General features: G+C 48.0%; 2 protein-coding genes across 3 annotated transcripts; both read right to left on the bottom strand.

Moving 5' to 3' along the window:
• Window positions 1–1,002: 1,002 nt before the first annotated feature.
• Window positions 1,003–7,266, bottom strand: LOC142463324 (actin, cytoplasmic 1-like). Its single transcript, XM_075565923.1, has 6 exons — window positions 7,109–7,266; window positions 4,572–4,709; window positions 3,899–4,138; window positions 3,093–3,531; window positions 1,898–2,079; window positions 1,003–1,528 (listed from the first exon to the last, which is right to left on the bottom strand). Exons 2-6 carry the CDS (start codon window positions 4,692–4,694, stop codon window positions 1,385–1,387), a joined length of 1,128 nt encoding a protein of 375 aa, XP_075422038.1. The 5' UTR covers window positions 4,695–4,709; window positions 7,109–7,266; the 3' UTR covers window positions 1,003–1,384.
• Window positions 7,267–10,598: 3,332 nt separating this feature from the next.
• Window positions 10,599–18,701, bottom strand: LOC142463323 (actin). 2 transcript variants are annotated; one of them, XM_075565922.1, is made up of 5 exons: window positions 18,577–18,701; window positions 13,939–14,178; window positions 12,848–13,147; window positions 11,915–12,096; window positions 10,599–11,008 (listed from the first exon to the last, which is right to left on the bottom strand). In XM_075565922.1, exons 3-4 carry the CDS (start codon window positions 13,116–13,118, stop codon window positions 11,981–11,983), a joined length of 387 nt encoding a protein of 128 aa, XP_075422037.1. In that variant the 5' UTR covers window positions 13,119–13,147; window positions 13,939–14,178; window positions 18,577–18,701; the 3' UTR covers window positions 10,599–11,008; window positions 11,915–11,980. The 2 variants fall into 2 exon arrangements, with proteins under 2 accessions (XP_075422037.1, XP_075422036.1); XM_075565921.1 differs by lacking the exons at window positions 13,939–14,178; window positions 18,577–18,701 and having other exon boundaries at window positions 12,848–13,153.
• Between the last annotated feature and the right edge of the window lie 1,644 nt (window positions 18,702–20,345).

Raw genomic sequence — 20,345 nt, 5'->3', positions numbered from 1 at the left:
ATACAAACTAAACCCATCTGGCTGGGAACACAATCCAGATGCTCACTTCCTGTCCAGTCATGCAGTTTAACGACATGAGTGACCAGGCAGAAGAAAGGTTGAGACACTAGATCATTTGAAAAGGGATAATGAACCCTGACACCGCCCATCATTGTGTGACTTGAATGTTAATGACAGAATGCAAATTGTGGGGCACTCACATTTACACACAGTTTAACTTGAAGTGACATGCATTACCAAATTTGGCAGACCTACACAAATGTTTCAGTTGCATAGAAGGGAAGTGGCAAGTTTTATAACATGGTCTCACGTGGAAGGGGTTTGCTGGACAATTTGTTAAACCTCTCATCAGGCCCTACTCACTTTCCTTTAGAATTTGAACAAAAATCAACCTTTGTTTACACAATTGTTACCCCAACACCTTGAGGCAATCTTAGTCGGGGGAAGAGGGCAGTAATTACAGAGGGATGAGTGACAATAGAAGACATGGCCAGCTGTAGGACATGTGTATACAATGCAGCATTGAGCTGTAAATACAAGGGCACAGAGAAAAAATAAAATACAATAAAATGGAAAGTACTATGTCCAAAATGAAAACTATATTATCCAAATATAAAAGAATCAGAATCTAATAGATCCAAGGTAAGAATACACACAGCATAAGGCTCTATATTGAATTCTCAATATAGAGCCTTATGCTGTGTGTACTCATACCTTGGATCTATTAGATTCCAATTTCTTTAATATTTGGATGTTTTTTATTTTGGACATAGTATTTTCTATTTTATTATTAATATTGTCTTTCTCTTTTTGCACACTATGTATTTATGTGTTTGAAAGTGCCCTGCTGATCACCAGAGATTGGGAGCAGCAAAGAGGAAACTGCAGACCTAGGAGAGAGGATTTGAAGGGACAGCGCACACTGACTTTAGCATTTTGAGGTGATCATGTCCCATGCAAGACTACCTTTGACACCAGAGATAAGACAGACAAGTGAAAAAATCATGTTAAATGTTTGCACTTTATTTCAACTGGTTGAGCATACAGATCTTTATTAATGGCTCTTCAGTGATCTAAAGGATACCGTAACCCCTAAACATTAACTGTAGATGGGAGTGACAAGTTAGTCCGTATGGAGTGGCACTAAATGCCACTGTCTACAGAGCTCCCGAGAGCTGCGAATCAGAAAGAAAAAAAAAAAAGCAAAGGTGCTGTGACAATGAACATCTCGGAATGATCACATCACTGGAATGACAAATACACTGCAGTCTTCAGACACATTGAGGGTACACAGCAGTTACTTTCTCTGCTACAGTCCCCACAGTGGAGCCAAACAGAATAAGACATCATGCTGTTTATACTCTGCAGAGGTCAGGACGTGGATTTAGAAGCATTTACGGTGGACGATGGAAGGCCCGGATTCATCATACTCCTGCTTGCTGATCCACATCTGCTGGAAAGTGGACAGAGAGGCCAGGATGGAGCCTCCGATCCAGACGGAGTATTTTCGCTCAGGTGGTGCGATGATCTGCAGGGACAGTTTCAGTTATATTATTTTCCAGAACATTGAGCTTTTAACAGACTAAGCCACTGTATGAGGGAGATGCAAACTCCCAGACTCCAGCATAAGATCCACTGCCAGCCATCAGAGGACACTACATATACAATGACTGTGCCTGTCACAGAGTAGCTCAATATGACAATTTCCATCTTCACTAAGGCATTTTGTGGACTGATACCTTTAATGGACCATAAAAGCAAATTTTACATGGGTCTTGTACATAAGCTTGACCATTGTCACCAATGTAAGTCAGCCAAGAGGACTAGCGAGATATTGGAAACACTACATGGTGTGCAGAACCTGGTGCAAGATGTAGATACAAGCAGTGCAACTCACCTTGATTTTCATGGTGCTGGGAGCCAGGGCTGTGATTTCCTTCTGCATCCTGTCGGCGATTCCTGGGTACATGGTGGTACCTCCGGACAGCACTGTGTTGGCGTACAGATCCTTACGGATGTCAACGTCACACTTCATGATGGAGTTGTAGGTGGTTTCATGAATGCCGCTGCTCTCCATACCTGTCATACACAAACAAAATGCAAGGTGAAGCATAAAAGCCTTCAAATGTTTTAGAAGGCTATGTCTCAAGGGAGTTTAACAGCCCCTCACGCCATAGTCAGTTTTACAGTCAGTGGAAAGTCTTGCAGAGTATTATGCAACATGCAAGCCAGCTCATGTTGATTCAGGTCTGTACAGGACAACGCACAAGGAATCCCTGCACCAGGGAGAATTTAATTTTACTGTATTTAAATAAAAAACATTTAAAAAAAGTGTCACTGCACAGTTGCAGTATAAGTCAGTTGTCCACTGGAGGAAGCTTTAGATCTACAGATATTCAGATAATTCCCCTGACAAGTCCAAGATATCCTTTAGTGGAGATCCACAAACTACTAAAGCGCTAATCGAATATCCGAACCAGATATGTAGAAAAGTAACGGACATGGAGTTTGTGTTTGGAAAATTAATGGTGACAGAAGTGCTACAAAGGTGGTGTGTGTGTGTGTGTGTGTGTGTAAATATAGGATAGTTTTAGGCCAGGGGCGAGCAAAGTTTTTGCGGCACCCCCCTGCCTTACCTTCTACGTTGGCCGCCCCCCTCCTTAACTTGATACCGCGGGGTCGTGTGACCTGACATGCGGCATCATTTGACATCACCATAGCAACCATGACGTCACATGATGCCGTGTTGCCATGGTCATGCGTGCTGAAGTCGGCAGAATCCCAGTAAGTAGAGGTTGTAGAGGCCTAGCGCGGTCCCCGGCATTTAATTTACATGCCTGGGGGAGAGTGTGGGAACTCTGCAACTGCCCCCACCCCCCAGTTGGTGCACCGCTGCTTTAAGCAACTCCTCTAATCCAGGGGTGCCCCCTGGTCAGGATTTACCAGCTTCAGCACAGGTGGCTCTGAGTCTCAGTTGAAGACAGCCTCTGATTGAGCCATCTGTGCTGAAGCTGGGATATCCTGAAAACCTGACCTGTTTGGGGTGGGGGGCTTGAGGACTTGAGCCCCTGCGCTAATCAACCAACACTTACCTAGAAAGGCTGGCTGGAAAAGGGCCTCAGGAGCCCTGAACCTCTCATTGCCGATGGTGATGACTTGTCCATCAGGCAGCTCGTAGCTCTTCTCCAGAGAGGAAGAGGAAGCAGCTGTGGCCATCTCCTGCTCGAAGTCTAGAGCGACGTAGCACAGCTTCTCCTTGATGTCTCGCACAATTTCTCTCTCGGCCGTGGTGGTGAAGCTGTAGCCTCTCTCCGTCAGGATCTTCATGAGGTAGTCGGTCAGGTCACGTCCAGCCAGGTCCAGACGCAGGATGGCGTGGGGCAGAGCGTAACCTTCATAGATGGGCACAGTGTGGGTGACGCCATCACCGGAGTCCATCACAATACCAGTGGTACGACCAGAGGCATACAGAGACAGCACAGCCTGGATGGCAACGTACATGGCTGGGGTGTTGAAGGTCTCGAACATGATCTAGAATGAAGGAGGCCAATTAGCAACATAACCGTGGTGCAACCCAATGGCATGACAGTCAAGGGTCACGTCAAACTTTAGAACACCTACATTTTCTAGAGGCAACAAAACTTTCCAACAGTCACCAATACTATTCTAACATTGGTCATCACTATCACTGCCCAATACATAAACTCCCATGAAACAAGTCCTGTAGGTGATCTGCAAGCGAAAATTCAGCTCCTACAGTTTAATGCTAAAATGTATATTACACCTCAAACCAAGTGTTCTTGAAGTTATGAATTAACCGTTTGTGGGCTCTAGAATTAGGGTAACCGGTATTTGAAGTCAGTTATATTAGAAAGTACAAAGTTTGACTTTGCCGCACCTGTGTCATCTTCTCCCTGTTGGCTTTGGGGTTGAGGGGGGCTTCTGTCAGCAGCACGGGGTGCTCTTCTGGGGCCACTCTCAGCTCATTGTAGAAGGTATGATGCCAGATCTTCTCCATGTCATCCCAGTTGGTAACAATTCCGTGCTCAATGGGGTATTTCAGGGTCAGGATACCTCTCTTGCTCTGAGCCTCATCACCTACATAGCTGTCCTTCTGTCCCATGCCAACCATGACACCCTGCAGAGGACAATTAGTCACACACGGCATAGAATATAGCAGACAAGTTAAACTTCAAAACACGTTTAATACCACCATCAACCTACACCCTTTGTATTCAGTCTCCTTTCCAGCCTACTCAAAAACTGTTTTAATGTTAACAGGAGACGATGACCAAGATGTTAATGGCATCTGCTATTTTATGCAAGCCTTATAAGTCATTATGTGGTTATTTGTGGAGCAAATTCTTTAAGGTACAATGATGCAGTTGACAAAACATGGATTGACCACTTCACACGTGCCAGATTAGGGCATCACATTCCCAGCTATTTGGAATGCCCCACAGTAGAATCTAGACTCCTGGAAGTATTGCTACAAGTCTACAGCACGATGTATGGTCAAGTCCTTCACATCGCTAGTACTGACTTCTAGCCAGGAACCTGGACTGCCATACCTGATGTCTGGGGCGCCCCACGATGGAAGGGAACACGGCACGAGGGGCATCGTCACCAGCAAACCCCGCTTTGCACATACCGGAGCCATTGTCAACAACCAGAGCGGCGATATCGTCGTCCATTGTGATCTGCTAAATCTGCAGGAGAGAAGTGTGGGAGTATTACAATGTATTCAGAAGTAAAGCTACATAATGAACATTTAATGGCGTCATTGGTGCAGCCACCCCAGAGGCGCAACAGGCGGCACTGAATCCTCAAGGATGCAACCACCAACAAGTGGTTAGAAGGGGACAGATCTGGACCTCAAGAATGTGTATTAAAACATGAACTACTTCACTGCATTTAGCCTCTGGGTGATTCCACAAACTGAGCTGCACTCAATGGCCAAGAAGTTTCCGGTCATCGGACAATTCAGAGGCCATTTCCTGCTGGATCAATGTCCTGCCCTTAAAATGCCTGTAAAGTATTGCAATGCCCCCTTAAGTGGAGGCCTGTATTTACCGTACAAAAATTAAATAAAAATAAAAAAATTAAATAAAAATAAAAAAATTAAATAAAAATAATGGGTGAGGAAAATTCAGACTTGCTTGGCCACTAGATGGCACCAACGCCACTAAAAATTCCCAGGCAACTAGCAGGATTTCTGTAACTAGCAGGAAGAGAAGGGTTGCTGAAATCGGTGACGCAGGCGGCATACTGATTAGGGGAAACCACAGCCAGAGTACTGGCAGCCATGACCTGATCAATATACACCCCTCAAGGAACACCAATATCTCCTGCTGTTTGATTAGTATCACCGCTACGGCTGGGCGCATGACATAGCATATGCAATAGATTTCCAGACAGCCAGGCAAATTCCCATAATTGGCTCTTCATCTGGGTAGATTTCTCCAAATACGTATTGGAGGTCACTTAAGACGGATTAAAAATAAATGCAGTGGTTGGGTCTCCCACAAGGCGTGGCAGTCAATATGGTGGACACATTGTGCTTAACACCGTATACATGGGTCCCTGCCCAGCATTAAATCCCACTTAAGTGTGAATGTCTTAAATGGCAGTAAAGGTTACTATTCATTTTTAAGCTATTACTGTCACATACAAGAATTTTTGTGTTGGTGGACAGGAAATTATAATGCAACAATCCAACAACCTGAAAGGAAAATGAAAGTTTACAATCCCAGTGGCATATTAAGAGATTTGGGCTGAGTAAGTGCAGTACATGGTCACAGTGGTTAAGTGCCATTTTTGGTGCAGTGAGACCAGGTTATTGTAATGTTTAAATTTAGGTGGTGTCACTTAAAGGTGAGGAGAGAAGGGGCTTCGGGTATTCTGAGTGAGGGTGTTCAAAGGGGCAGGGAGGGGCAAGAGAGGTTTAAAGTGTGATCAATGGCATAGGGTGGCAGTGCAGAAACAGATCAAAGCTGATATGTAGGGAGGCTCACAAAGCCTTTAGGATGAGAAAGATACATTTGTAAGGGATCCAGACTGATGGGAAGCCAGGAGAACGATGTAATAAAGGCAATGAGCAAGTGAAATGATTGTAGCTGCAGAATAGGAGTAGATTGCAACAGGGATACCATTAATAAGCCTTGAGATGGTGGAGACAATGCCAGAGAAGGCAGTGTTCTGTTACTACCCCAACCTCACAGCTATGCAGAATGGTGGGGGAGGGGAGGGTGAGAGAGAGGAGTGCCCAGTGACAACCTGCCAGCCAGGTTTTATTGGCATGTCATTACACAAGGGTGCAAGGTCTATTACACAAGGGTGCAAGGTCTGTATAATGTTTAGATAAAGGCCATTGCTTTACCACTGGAGGCTTCACTCACCAAGGTGGTACAACATAGGTTGTCACAAGCTTTCTACATGCCACTCCACACCCCAAATGCACCAACCTCCCCCACACAAGGTTACAGCTGTGAAGGCAGATGTAGCAGCATGTCAGGCACGCAGACACAATGTATCACAGGGTGTGGGGGCTGCACAGGGACACTGTGGTGGCATGTTAGAAAATGGTGTCCCTGTATCGCCATGTTGTAGCAGCCACATGGTGTCGGAGGCATAGGATGCACAGAGACAAAGCACAGAGGCGCAGGAGGGGCTGCAGATAGCGCTCCCTGTGTGAGGGCGCAGCACATCCGCAGGAGTCAGCACATCACACAATGAGGATGGGGGGGTGGGAGGGGGGGAGGGGAGGCACAACTCGTGCAGTGCCACTACCCACAGCAATCACAGACACCGGGCAGGGTACAAGCCGCCCCCCCCCCCCCCCCCCAATGTGACCCCTCCGCCCGGGTCTCAGGGGAGCGGGTCTCGGGGGAGCGGGTCTGAGGCTGGGAATTACCCCGTGTCCCTCACCCCAGAAATGTGATGAGCAGACACACCCCGGGGTAACCCCCCCCGCAAAAAAAGACACACACACTCACACACTCACACACTCACACACTCACACACTCACACACTCACACACTCACACACTCACACACTCACACACTCACACACTCACACACTCACACACTCACACACTCACACACTCTACCTGTGCTGTTGCTTGTTGTTGCTGCTGCTCAGTCTGGGGTTGGAGAGAGAAGGAGGGGCTCGGGCCGGCTTTATATCCCCAGCTGTGTGGGCGGGGCAGGGGAGGAGCGATCCCGTGACGTCAAACACTGGTCTAGGGCTGGTGACGTGAAGGGGGGCGGGGTTCAGCTGTTAACCCTCCAGCTGCTGAAGGGCAAGTGCTGACAGCGGCGGTGTAGTGATTACTGAGAGACCATCCAATTACTGAGAGACCACTCAATTACTGAGACCACCCAATCACTGAGTGACCACCCAATTACCCCTCCCTCTCTCCCCCCTCCCTCTTTCCCCCCTCCCCCTCCCTCTTTCCCCCCTCCCCCTCCCTCTTTCCCCCCTCCCCCTCCCTCTTTCCCCCCTCCCCCTCCATCTTTCCCCCCTCCCTCTTTCCCCCCTCCCCTCCCTCTTTCCCCCCTCCCCTCCCTCTTTCCCCCCTCCCCTCCCTCTTTCCCCCCTCCCTCTTCCCCCCCTCCCTCTCCTCTCTCTTTTCCCCCTCCCTCTTTCCCCCCTCCCTTCCCTCCCCCCTCTTTCCCTCCCTCCTCTTTCCCCCCTAAGCCCTCCCTCTTTACCCCCTCCCCCTCCCTCTTTCCCCCCTCCCTCTCCTCCTTCTTTTCCCCCCTCCCTCTCCTCCTTCTTTTCCCCCTCCCTATTTCCCCCCTCCCCTCCCTCTTCCCCCCCTCCCTCCCCTCCCTCTCCCCCCTCCCCTCCCTCTTTTCCCCCTCCCTTCCTCTTTCCCCCCTCCCTCCCCTCCCTCTTTCCCCCCTCTCCCCCCTCCCCTCCCTCCCCTCCATCTTTTCCCCCTCCCTTCCTCTTTCCCCCCTCCCTCCCTCCCCTCCCTCTTTCCCCCCTCCCTCCCTCCCCTCCCTCTTTCCCCCCTCCCTCCCTCCCCTCCCTCTTTCCCCCCTCCCTCTGCTCCCTCTTTCCCCCCTCCCTCCGCTCCCTCTTTCCCCCCTCCCTCCGCTCCCTCTTTCCCCCCTCCCTCTCCCCCAGGTCCATAACTACCCTCTCCAGGCCTTTATCTCTTCTAGCATCTTTCATATAGTGTTGAATGTTTTTGTATAGCGCTATTCAATGTGCTTTTTATCTTATAGATATCATACATTTTTATATTTACAATAATCTCTATATTACGTGTAGCCAGGGTCCCTCCGGTCCCCCTGTCTGCCGGTTTCTTTCCCCCTTGCGTGTGTGCTGCTGCGGGGGCGAGCGCGTTCCCGGGGGCTCCCGGTGGCAGCTGCGGCAAGACGCTGCCATGTTTAATGTGTTCGCGCATGTGCGGAGGCTTGCGCGTAAGCAGAGCAGTCGCGGCGGCCATGTTGAGGTTGGCGCGGGAGTTTGCGCCTGTGCAGTGCAATGCACAGAGGTTGGCAAGGGTAGCGGTGGCGGTGGCCATTATATGTGTGCAGGAGCTTTTGGAAGTTGCGCATGCTCAGTTAAGAGTAGTGGCGGCCATTACAGCTTCAGACATGCGCAGTAGAGATCGCGCACGCGGCGCTAATAGAGAAGAGGTCGTGAGTGGACTACGATTCCCAGCAGCCTCTGGGGACTGCCCTTTCACCTGCTGCATTGAAACCAATAGGGTTTACAGATTCTCCTGCAGCAAAGGAGATACAATGTTGTGTGCAGACAGGGAGTGTCAGTTAGGAGCTGGGACACAGAGAGGGGAGGGTGTGTTTGTGCAGGGAGGAAAGTAGCATCCTGCACTAGGCCAGAAGTCTCCCCTTAGGCCCCAGCTAGACCCCACTCCCCTTCAGCTTGTGACTGCTTTAGGGAAGGCCCCTTAGGTAGGGACCTTGCCCTGTTAGCAGTCAGTTTAGTCAGTTCAGCCAGTGACACAGCTGCAGTGCTGTGTGCTCTGACAAGAAGGGTCCGTGTACAAGGAATCATTCTCTGCAGAGCAGAGACAGAGACTGTCTGAGCGGTGAGCTTGCTCAGAAGGAGACCCCCATCGCTGAGGCTTCGGCGCTGGACACAGACGGGTCCTCTTCCATAGTTCTGCGGTACCCGGTTGCAGGAAGAACTGGGCAGGTATTATCCAAGTCACCAAGTGCACTACCTATACACTTCATCTTAGTGGGCAGCGCTGTCCCACACGTGGGTAGGGTTGTGGGACTCTTGGGACTTTGGGTACAAGGACTTTGGGAATACTGTGTGGGGTTAAGGCCCTGCGAGTTGTGTGGATAGTTGTGCTTAGTAGTGTTACAGGGTGACACTGAAGTTATGTACTGTTGATATCATATTGTTGATGCATGTGTATTGTGTTATCTGCCCATATAGTAAACCTGTGTTATGTATACCTTGGTGTATGTGGTTCATATATGTGGGTCTTGTGTAGGGGACATTCTACACTCCTAGAATCCTGCACAGGTGGAGGCGCTGTAATTAGAAGATCGTTCCAGAGGATTCACCCCAGGCTCTCACTAGCGGAGGCTCAGACCTCCTGTGAGCCTGACAGGTATATTACACCACACCTGGTAACATATAGGTTCCCCCTCACATGCACTCTATATGCGATTGGGTGGGGGAATACCCGTTACATACGTATTGTTGCGCTGGTAGTTTTTCTATACTCTTTCCAAACCCCCCTCCCACCCCCCCACCGGCCCATATCTCATTCTCCCCCCTCTCAGGGACCCCCAGTGCGCTGGAGGGGAGAGGTTAACGGGTGGTTTAAGGGGGGACTTCTCCTTTAATTTGTCCTGGGCCTCCAAATTTCTGTTGGCGGCCCTGGGTTGCATACTACCCCTTCTCCCCCTTATTTGTTACTACCACCAATGACTGAACTTTCCTCCAACTAAGGAGTCTGGGCGCAAAGTCCATCTTTCTTGTCTTGCCTTCAAATTCTTTCTGGGCAAGCTACCCGCCTATCTGAACAAGCTCCTCACCCCTACCACACGCAGCACTTATCATCTGAGATCTGACTCCAAAAGACTGTTCATGGTCCCAAGGTTCAGCAAAGTATCCAGCCGCTCCTCCTTCTCTTACCGTGCACCCCAAAACTGGGACAATGTACCGGAGACTCTCACATCCGCCACCAGTTTAAGTTCTTTCAAAACTAAAGCTGTAAAGCTGTCTCACATTTTAACTTGGTCTGTAACTGTTATATACGCCTATAATATATATTATCTCTTACTGTATGTATGCAATGACTTGTATATAATGTATACCCTGTTCACTTATGTAACTGTATTTGTAACCATGTATTATTTGTCTTAACTCTGTGCCCAGGACATACTTGAAAACGAGAGGTAACTCTCAATGTATTACGTCCTGGTAAAACATTGTATAAATAAATATAATAATTGCAACTTCCTTACAATGAATGGGACGACCACCCAGTGATGAGTGATACTACCTCCCCCCCCCCATAGTGAGTGTTACTGCCCCCCCAGTAAGTGTTACTGCCTCCCCCCCCCCGCCAGCGAGTGGCTCAGTCAGTCCTAGTGAAGCCCCCATCACTGTTAATTATACTTTTTAATGGACCATCATGCCGGTGCTACATAGATGTAATTTGTACACAAGACTTTCAGAACTTGCTAACACCTGCTGCTCATCTCCTCTAAGAACAAGAAATCATCATGGGGGCTGCCATCTTTAATATACCCCAGACAATGCTTTCAGCAGCTTCCACCAAAAGGCGATTGGTTCATTGGTTGGTATGGTGAGTAAGGGCCGGGACATCTCTGAAGTGGGGTGAAGTCCCGTTAGTTTAGGTGGTGTTTAGGTTGCACTTGCGGTGGACGATGGAAGGCCCGGACTCGTCGTACTCCTGCTTGCTGATCCACATCTGCTGGAAGGAGGACAGAGAGGCCAGGATGGAGCCTCCGATCCACACTGAGTATTTATGCTCAGGTGGTGCGATGATCTGCAGGGACAACAGCAATGTTATACCAAATGGACTAAACATGAGCAATAAGTGACCTATTGCTGAAGTTTAATATTAACCACTGGTTTCAGATACTCGTGCTCTGCATTTGGGGGCATTATTCATTTGCCTTTTGCAACTGTAAACAAGTTTCTATTCCTTCTAGATAACACGGCAAAGAATTGATGCCCATGAGTGTATCTGTATGTACCTGCTGCATTGACCGTATTGTCACAGCAGACAGGGATTCTGGGTAGTCACATGCAAGTAAGAACCCAGTATGTGTGTCACTTTTAGCTTCCAATCCACTTTATTATGTGGATAGCTGGAGCTTTCACATGAATAATAATGCTGGTGCCAGATAAGATCGGGCTTTGAACGGGCCGTTTGCTACTTACTGTAAATCATAGACTCCCACTGTGTAAACCAGGGGGCCCAGCTCCAGTCCTCAAGCCCCCCCAACCCCCCCCCCCCCCGCCAAGTTTTCAGGATATCTCAACATAGGTGGCTCAATCAGAAGCCACCTGTGCTGATGCAGGGACCGATTGAGCCACCTGTGCTGAAGCTGGAACCAATTGAGCCACCTGTGCTGAAGCTGGGACCAGTTGAGCCATGTGTGCTGAAGCAGGAATATCCTGAAAACTTGGGGGGGGGGGGGGGGCTTGAGGACTTGAGTTGAGCACCCTTGAGACAAAGCCAGCTCTAAATGATACACACCCCTTTGTTGCACATTAGAGTTATGGTTTCTATCAGGACAGAAGAGAAGCCTGCTTCTTCTCTACTGGACTATTTTTGGGGACGTCAGGAGCTCCCCAGAACCAGCGCACCGGCAGCTAAGTACCCCACTGTCACCTATTTGTCTGAGCGCGTGCACTACCCTCTATTTCTATCAGGACAGAAACTCACGTTGATTTTCATGGTGCTGGGAGCCAGGGCTGTGATTTCCTTCTGCATCCTGTCGGCGATTCCTGGTTACATGGTGGTACCTCCGGACAGCACTGTGTTGGCGTACAGATCCTTACGGATGTCAACGTCACAATTCATGATGGAGTAGTAGGCGGTTTCATGAATGCCACCAGATTCCATACCTGTCATACACAAACAAAATTCAAACTGAAGCCTAAAAGCCTTCAAACTTATTTTTTCTTAGAATATATTATGTCTCAAGGGTGTTTAACACCTTCGCACACTATATTCTGGTTTATGGTCAATATAAAGTTTTGCAGAGCATTATGCAACATGTGAACCAGCTCAAGTTGATTAATTTCTGCCCAGGACCAAGCACAAGGAGCCCCTGCACTGTGTTCCCGAGCACAAGGAGCCCCTGCACTGTGTTCCCGAGCACAAGGAGCCCCTGCACTGTGTTCCCGAGCACAAGGAACCCCTGCAGTGTGTTCCCAAGCACAAGGAACCCCTGCACTGTGTTCCCGAGCACAAGGAGCCCCTGCACTGTGTTCCCAAGCACAAGGAGCCCCTGCACTGTGTTCCCGAGCACAAGGAGCCCCTGCACTGTGTTCCCAAGCACAAGGAACCCCTGCACTGTGTTTCCAAGCACAAGGAACCCCTGCACTGTGTTCCCAAGCACAAGGAACCCCTGCACTGTGTTCCCAAGCACAAGGAACCCCTGCACTGTGTTCCCAAGCACAAGGAGCCCCTGCACTGTGTTTCCGTCACACATAACACATCATAATTAAGTTGAAAGTGGTTTCATGAAGTCCGCAACACTCCATGCCTGAGACAAAGATTCACGAGGTCACACAACCCTTTAATAAAGCTCATTTCCCTAGTGTACAATACCGTATTAACAAAGAATCTATTCTCCATTCCTTGGACCCTTACCAACAATAGAAGGCTGGAAGAGGGCTTCTGGGCACCTGAACCTCTCATTGCCGATGGTGATGACTTGTCCATCAGGCAGCTCGTAGCTCTTCTCCAGAGAGGAAGAGGAAGCAGCTGTGGCCATCTCCTGCTCGAAGTCTAGAACGACGTAGCACAGCTTCTCCTTGATGTCTCGCACAATTTCTCTCTCGGCCGTGGTGGTGAAGCTGTAGCCTCTCTCCGTCAGGATCTTCATGAGGTAGTCAGTCAGGTCACGTCCAGCCAGGTCCATGCGTGGAATGGCACGTGGCAGAGCATAACCTTCGCAGATGGGCACAGTGTGTGTGGTACTCTCACTTGAATGTATCACGATACCAGTGGTACGACCAGAGGCATACTGTAGAGCGACAGCACAGCCTGGACTGCAACGTAGGTGGCCGGCGTGTTAAAAGTCTCAAACATGATCAGGAAGGAACGATTGTAATTACCACCAGCCAAACAAACTGCATTTTAGGTTAAAGCTTACAGGGTTCCATGTTAAAATGTATTAAGCAGTAAAGAGTGACGCACTGTGCCCATTTGCATGTCGTTACCCAGAAACCCTGGCTGCAGTGGAAACACTGCATGCTAAGAGATAATGGGGAGGGGCAGGGTGGCAGAGCTGTCTGCGACGTGTGAATGTGCTCACAAGGGGTAATTTTATTTGCTGCACACAGGTTAAAGTAGGCAGCTCAGTGTATAACATCACTGCCGCAGAAAATAGAAACCGCATTAATATGATGTCACCTTACACATGACACGTGTGTACCTAGCCTAGAAATCGATGCTTGGAGAGGCATTTTGAACAAGAGTCATTGTATCAGGGTTTTTCCCCCACATAATCTCTCCAGTGTGTGTTAGATATATAGGTAATAGGAGTTAGGAAGGAGTTATGTTAAATGTAACACAAACACACGCATGTAAACAGATTGACCATGTTTCTCATTTGGCACAGACACACGTAGGTAAAGAGCCTCATATTAGATTGTTAGTTCAGACAATGCTGTGTGAGTAGGATAGTGTCTTTTCTTAGGTCATCCTGATCCAGGGGACCAGGAAACAGTGTCACCCACCTGTGTCATCTTCTCCCTGTTGGCTTTGGGGTTCAGGGAGGCCTCTGTCAGCAGCACTGGGTGCTCTTCTGGGGCCACCTTCAGCTCGTTGTAGAAGGTATGATGCCAGATCTTCTCCATGTCGTCCCAGTTGGTAACAATTCCATGCTCAATGGGGTATTTCAGGGTCAGGATACCTCTTTTGATGTGGGCTTCATCACCTATGTAGGTGGCTTTGTGATCGTCACCTCCTTGTGTGCCCTGGCAATGGGAAATGTGAAACTCATTGTTGTTTAGCATGTTCCAGGTGTTTACCCCATTCCTGTTATTACCATATTTATGGTATGTTTGACTTAAAGCAACGTTGTTTGTTGGGCACCTTATGGGCTCACCCCACCTAAATGTAGTGATTGCGTGTTTCTTATTATGTCTTTCGGTGGGAACTTGGTGGGTAATGACATTGAAACACAGGAGAGGTAGCAGAGATGGGGCCTGGAGAGGGTCATGAATCCGCAATTCATCCATGAAGATGCCAAGCAGAAGAATTAGTTCTACAAGTATCGGATAAGTGGATGGAGTTGGGATATGTATCCATTAGAACAGGGGTGTCCAACTCAAGTCCTCAAGGGTCACCAACAGATCAGGTCTTCAGGATATCCTGGCTTCAGCACAGGTGGCTCAATCAGTGGCTCAGTCCACCTGTGCTGAAGCCGGGATATCCTGAAAACCTGATCTATTGGTTGCCCTTGAGAACTGGAGTTGCCCACCCGTGGTCTAAACTCTGCCCTCATTAAACTCCTTCTGCACCCAAGGCAGACCTGACATATTTGCACTTATTTTACTTATATATGGTTAGAAGGTTTCCATGCCTGAGATCGTAGGTGACCAACAGTGGACGGGAAGGTAACGCGTGGAGCATCGTCCCCCGCTAATCCAACCTTCATCATTGTGGTGCCATTATCAATAACCGGTCTGTCCTTGTTATCCTCCATGTCAACTTGCGGAGAACCGGCAATTTACTTAGGATAGAATATAAACAATAACATGTAATCACCAGCACACAGGGTTAACAGGCGACGTCTCCAAAAATACTGGACACAATGGTGAAAGGAGCAACGTGCTTGAGATACACACACACACACCTGCGCTCCATGCTGTTTCCTCCTCTCCTTGGCCCCACCCCCAGGCTCCGGACACCTTCTCCTGATTGGCTGCATTACTCAACAGCAGCCAATCAGGATGGGGGAAGCTGCCCAGCCCCCTAGCAGCAGCCCTGCTCTCTCCCTGCTCGGGGAAATCCCACAGCCCCAGAAGCCGGTCAGGTCACTATGTCCAAAGAGGTAATACCGGTATACACATACAAGCCCAGAGAGGTAATACCGGTATACACATACACGCCCAGAGAGGTAATACCGGTATACACATACAAGCCCAGAGAGGTAATACTGGTATACACATACACGCCCAGAGAGGTAATACCGGTATACACATACACGTCCAGAGAGGTAATACCGGTATACACATACACGTCCAGAGAGGTAATACCGGTATACACATACACACCCAGAGAGTTAATACTGGTATACACATACACGCCCAGAGAGGTATTACTGGTATACACAGACTTGTCGTGTATTATCTCTAATTTTTTATTGGACAGTGTCCAAATAAAGGACAGTCCGGTTCAATACTGGACACCAGGCAGCCCTACCAGCACACAGGAGTTAGAGCAGTGTGCCTTTGCACCTCGTTACCTGGCAGATGACCTGTCTCGTATTGTCATGTAGCTCCCTTAACTTTAAATGAAAGATAGAGAAACACAATCCACATGGTGTGCCAGCGGCATCAGCCTCGCTCACTCTACCCCAGTAAATGTTCAATCAAGGGCAAATCTATAAATGAACTGATGGATTAGATAGTTACATTGTTACATAGTTACACATCTTATAAGGGGAATGTAGCCACACAAAGAGGCGACACCAAGGAGGTTATGCAATAAAGTGCGATAGCACCGAATCTGGGTTATAAGCCCCCACAATACCACTTTGTCCCTGCCACGTGAGGTATTTATGATCTGATAAAACACCCCCAGAGCCAAGAGGAAGCTGATTAGCAGCGAAATGCGTAGGGTGACGTCAGATTGTGGAGAGATTCAGAGGTTAGACTGATACGTGGAAGGAGAACTTCCCCGCCCCGGGAAGTAACGTAGAGTGTCCAACGGCGACGATTGAGTGATCAGTGGAGTAAACGTGGGCACCAGTGGCGAGTCTTGGAAGGGCTGCAATCTGTCTAATGGGCATGATTTTTTATATCTGTCTGCAAGTACAATTATGATTTGTGTTTATAGCTTGGATTAAAAATACTACACTTTGGCCCAGATGCACAAAAGGGGGTTAAGCATTAGCACGTCTCACTCATAGGAATGGGAGTAAAGTCGTGCTACTATGTAGCACCCTTTTGTGCACCTGGGCCTGTATTTTGTACCTCTCTTCCTATCCCCCTACATGGTTATAGTAAATAAAAATACCACTTGTGAGCATATTCACGTCTCAGGCAGGGATTCTGGGTAATGACATGCAAACGAGCACACAGTATCCCCTTTTTGCTTCTAATCCATTTTAACATGGGATCCCTATAAGATTATGCCTGCCGCGTTACACAGCTTTCCAGCACGGCCTGGGTTACAGAATTGGCCTGCAGCCCTTTTCACAGACAGCTGTTTTGACCTTACATGGTTATAAAAAGACAAGGATTTTGAAGAGCCTGAGTTTGCCTGAATACACGTGAGCGAATAGAGAAGGAGATAACACGTTTGGTTCTTTTTTTAACCCCTGACACTATTTTTTCTTTGTTATCGATACGCGCTGATAGGACGGCGCTCCCAAATTGGTCAGATTTCTTTATGGAACAACACTGACTGACTGGCCAGTTCTTTTCCGTCTCTCCTGTCATCCTCACTCGGGCCACTAGAGGGGGTGTGGGTTTGCTGGCCTCTCCCTGGCTTCAGCTGGTGATAAAAGTGAAGTCTCGCAATATGTCCATAAAAGGCAGCAGTTACAAAAGTCTAGAAATCAGGGTGTGGTGATGAGGAAGCTCCCCCTGAGACTGTGAAAATGAACCAGCCCTGGGCTGACTGTTACTGTTCCCTGCGCACTGCAGCACGCCACGGGCTCCATGAGGAATGTCAAAGACATTATTTCGAAATGTTACCCCAAAATTGCAGGCTGTTAAAGAGATAGAAACCCTGTAGTTGGCAGTGTGTTTAATGTCATGTATGTGGCTGTTTACTGTTTCCTCACTTTTTGTGAATGTCTCTGTGCTCCCCAACTTTCCCCCTCCCCACTGCACCATTATTTATACACCTCTCTCCCAACAACTTTTTTTACCCCTCAATAAAAAACACCCACACAAATCCTCTATTCACACCCTCTATCTACCCCTTCCTGCTGCTCTCCCCTGAGCCTGAAGCCAGACATACACACCTGCTCTCACCCACCCCTCCCTGTAAATGGTGTTAACCTTCTCATTTAATACTGACTAACCTTAAAATTCGCCCAACAAATCAAGCATCCCATTAGCCTGCACTCATGGCTACTGTCTCACACCCACAGTCACTCCTACCCCCCCATTGTGGCCAAGCACTGCCATCTACTGCACTTATTCTCTCACATTCCCCTCAAACCACTTAGATTGTAAGCTCTTCGGGGCAGGGATTTCCTTTCCTATTGTCTGATTTTGTTGCACTTATTGTATAATTATAATTCCCTGCACTGTATTCTTTGTGAAGCGCTGAGTACACTTTTGGCGCTATATAAATAAAGACATACAATACAATACAATGTAGCGTGGGTCTCATGCTGCAGATTGTAACCCATTTAAATAATACACGGTTCTACAAACCGTTCCTTTCTTTTGTGAAACCTGCAAAGTCGACGTTGCAAACGGCATCTCTGTCCTATCATATCAAAGGGTTTATATAAATATCCACTAATCCAGGAAAGCATATATTATCTCTCACTGTGCATGCAATGTCTTGTATATAATGTATAACCCTGCTCACTTAATGTAACCATGTATTTGTCATCATAACTCTGTGCCCAGGACATACTTGAAAACAAGAGGTAACCCCAATGTAATACTTCCTGGTAACACATTTTATAAATAAGTCACGAGAGTGATGCTATGCACTCACTCACTGAGACTGTCAAAGTCATCTGGAGTGAGTGTCACTCATTGAGAGATCGTCTAAATCATATGGAGAGTCCCACTCATTGAGGGGGTGTCATCTTGAGTAAGTCTCACTCATTGAGATAGTCTTACTCATTTAGAGAGTGACTGTCATCTGAAGTAAGGCTTACTCATTGACCGGGCTTGTAAGTCATCTGGGGTGAGTCGCACTCATCGAGAGAGCATGTAAGTCCAGGTGTGAAGTGTCTCACTCATTGAGAGAGCGTCTAAGTCATCTGTAGTGAGGATAACTCCGTGCAGCAGAGTTTTTTGAAGACGGGTTCAATCGTTTGGAGTGAGTCTTGTTCACACATACACATATTAGTAGGGTTTATATTTGGCCTTATTTGCCTCCCCTCCCAAGAGATGCACCAACACTTATTTGGCCTCCTGTACCTTTCTGACGTTGCTACCGGCATCTGTCGTACTCACCTGGTCTTTGCGGGCAATATTCACGTGAGCCAATCTGGTGAGAAAAGTTGAGTGAGGTGTCGGTGTATTTAACACCCATGAGGCAGTGTCCACCTTCCTTGTCACGTCCTCACTTCCTGTCCCACCTTCTACTCTGTTTGCTTGTTGGCACCAAGACTTCCTCAGGTGTCCTATAAAATGCTTTAACCATTTCACCTAATTTGTACATTTAACACAGCACTAGTAACAGGCATGTACAGGCTGTGATACCCTTTATTGCACCTGCATGTAAGGGTGCCAGGCGGCTTCTCCAAAAATATTTGACACAATGGTGAAAGGTGCGAGGCACTCGAGACACAAACACACACACAAACCTCTCACCTCTCTCTCTGCTCCATGCTGTTTCCTCCTCTTCTTGACCCCACACTCAGACTCCTGACACCACGTCCTGATTGGGTTCTGTTGGGTAATGCGGCCAATCAGGATGGAGTAAGCTGCCCAGCCCCCTAGCAGCAGCCCGGCTCTCTCCCTGCTTGGGGAAATCCTGCTGCCCCCCAAGCTGGTCAGGTCACTATTTCCAGAGAGGTAATACCGGTATATACATACACACCCAGAGAGGTAATACCGGTATACACATACACACCCAGAGAGGTAATACCGGTATACACATACACGCCCAGAGAGGTAATACCGGTATATACATACACGCCCAGAGAGGTAATACCGGTATACACATACACACCCAGAGAGGTAATACCGGTATACACATACACGCCCAGAGAGGTAATACCGGTATACACATACATGTCCAGAGAGGTAATACCGGTATACACATACATGCCCAGAGAGGTAATACCGGTATACACATACACGCCCAGAGAGGTAATACCGGTATACACATACACGTCCAGAGAGGTAATACCGGTATACACATACACGCCCAGAGAGGTAATACCGGTATACACATACACACCCAGAGAGGTAATACCGGTATACACATACACGCCCAGAGAGGTAATACCGGTATACACATACACGCCCAGAGAGGTAATACCGGTATACACATACACGCCCAGAGAGGTAATACCGATATACACATACACACCCAGAGAGGTAATACCGGTATACACATACACGCCCAGAGAAGTAATACCGGTATACACATACACGCCCAGAGAGGTAATACCGGTATACACATACACGCCCAGAGAGGTAATACCGATATACACATACACACCCAGAGAGGTAATACCGGTATACACATACACACCCAGAGAGGTAATACCGGTATACACATACACACCCAGAGAGGTAATACCGGTATACACATACACACCCAGAGAGGTAATACCGGTATACACATACACACCCAGAGAAGTAATACCGGTATACACATACATGTCCAGATAGGTAATACCGGTATACACATACACGCCCAGAGAGGTAATACCGGTATACACATACACACCCAGAGAAGTAATACCGATATACACATACACACCCAGAGAGGTAATACCGATATACACATACACACCCAGAGAAGTAATACCGGTATACACATACACACCCTGAGAGGTAATACCGGTATACACAAACAAGCCCAGAGAGGTAATACCGGTATACACATACACGCCCAGAGAGGTAATACCGATATACACATACATGCCCAGAGAGGTAATACCAGTATACACATACACGCCCAGAGAGATAATACCGGTATACACATACACACCCAGAGAAGTAATACCGGTATACACATACACACCCAGAGAGGTAATACCGGTATACAC

Source organism: Ascaphus truei, chromosome 11, assembly GCF_040206685.1.
Source record: "Ascaphus truei isolate aAscTru1 chromosome 11, aAscTru1.hap1, whole genome shotgun sequence".
Classification (NCBI taxonomy): domain Eukaryota; kingdom Metazoa; phylum Chordata; class Amphibia; order Anura; family Ascaphidae; genus Ascaphus; species Ascaphus truei.
Note: the sequence above shows the minus strand (reverse complement) of the source record. Positions and strands in the feature narration are given on the sequence as shown.

Excerpts from the sequence above, each read along its gene's own strand:
- LOC142463324 (XM_075565923.1), bottom strand. The coding sequence starts at position 4,694 with ATGGACGACGATATCGCCGCTCTGGTTGTTGACAATGGCTCCGGTATG. Across the intron at positions 4,139-4,571 it reads TGGGGCGCCCCAGACATCAG|GGTGTCATGGTTGGCATGGG; the intron begins GTATGGCAGTCC and ends TGTCCTCTGCAG. Across the intron at positions 2,080-3,092 it reads TTTCCAGCCAGCCTTTCTAG|GTATGGAGAGCAGCGGCATT; the intron begins GTAAGTGTTGGT and ends TGTGTATGACAG.
- LOC142463323 (XM_075565922.1), bottom strand. The coding sequence starts at position 13,118 with ATGGACCTGGCTGGACGTGACCTGACTGACTACCTCATGAAGATCCTG. Across the intron at positions 12,097-12,847 it reads CTTCCAGCCTTCTATTGTTG|GTATGGAATCTGGTGGCATT; the intron begins GTAAGGGTCCAA and ends TGTGTATGACAG.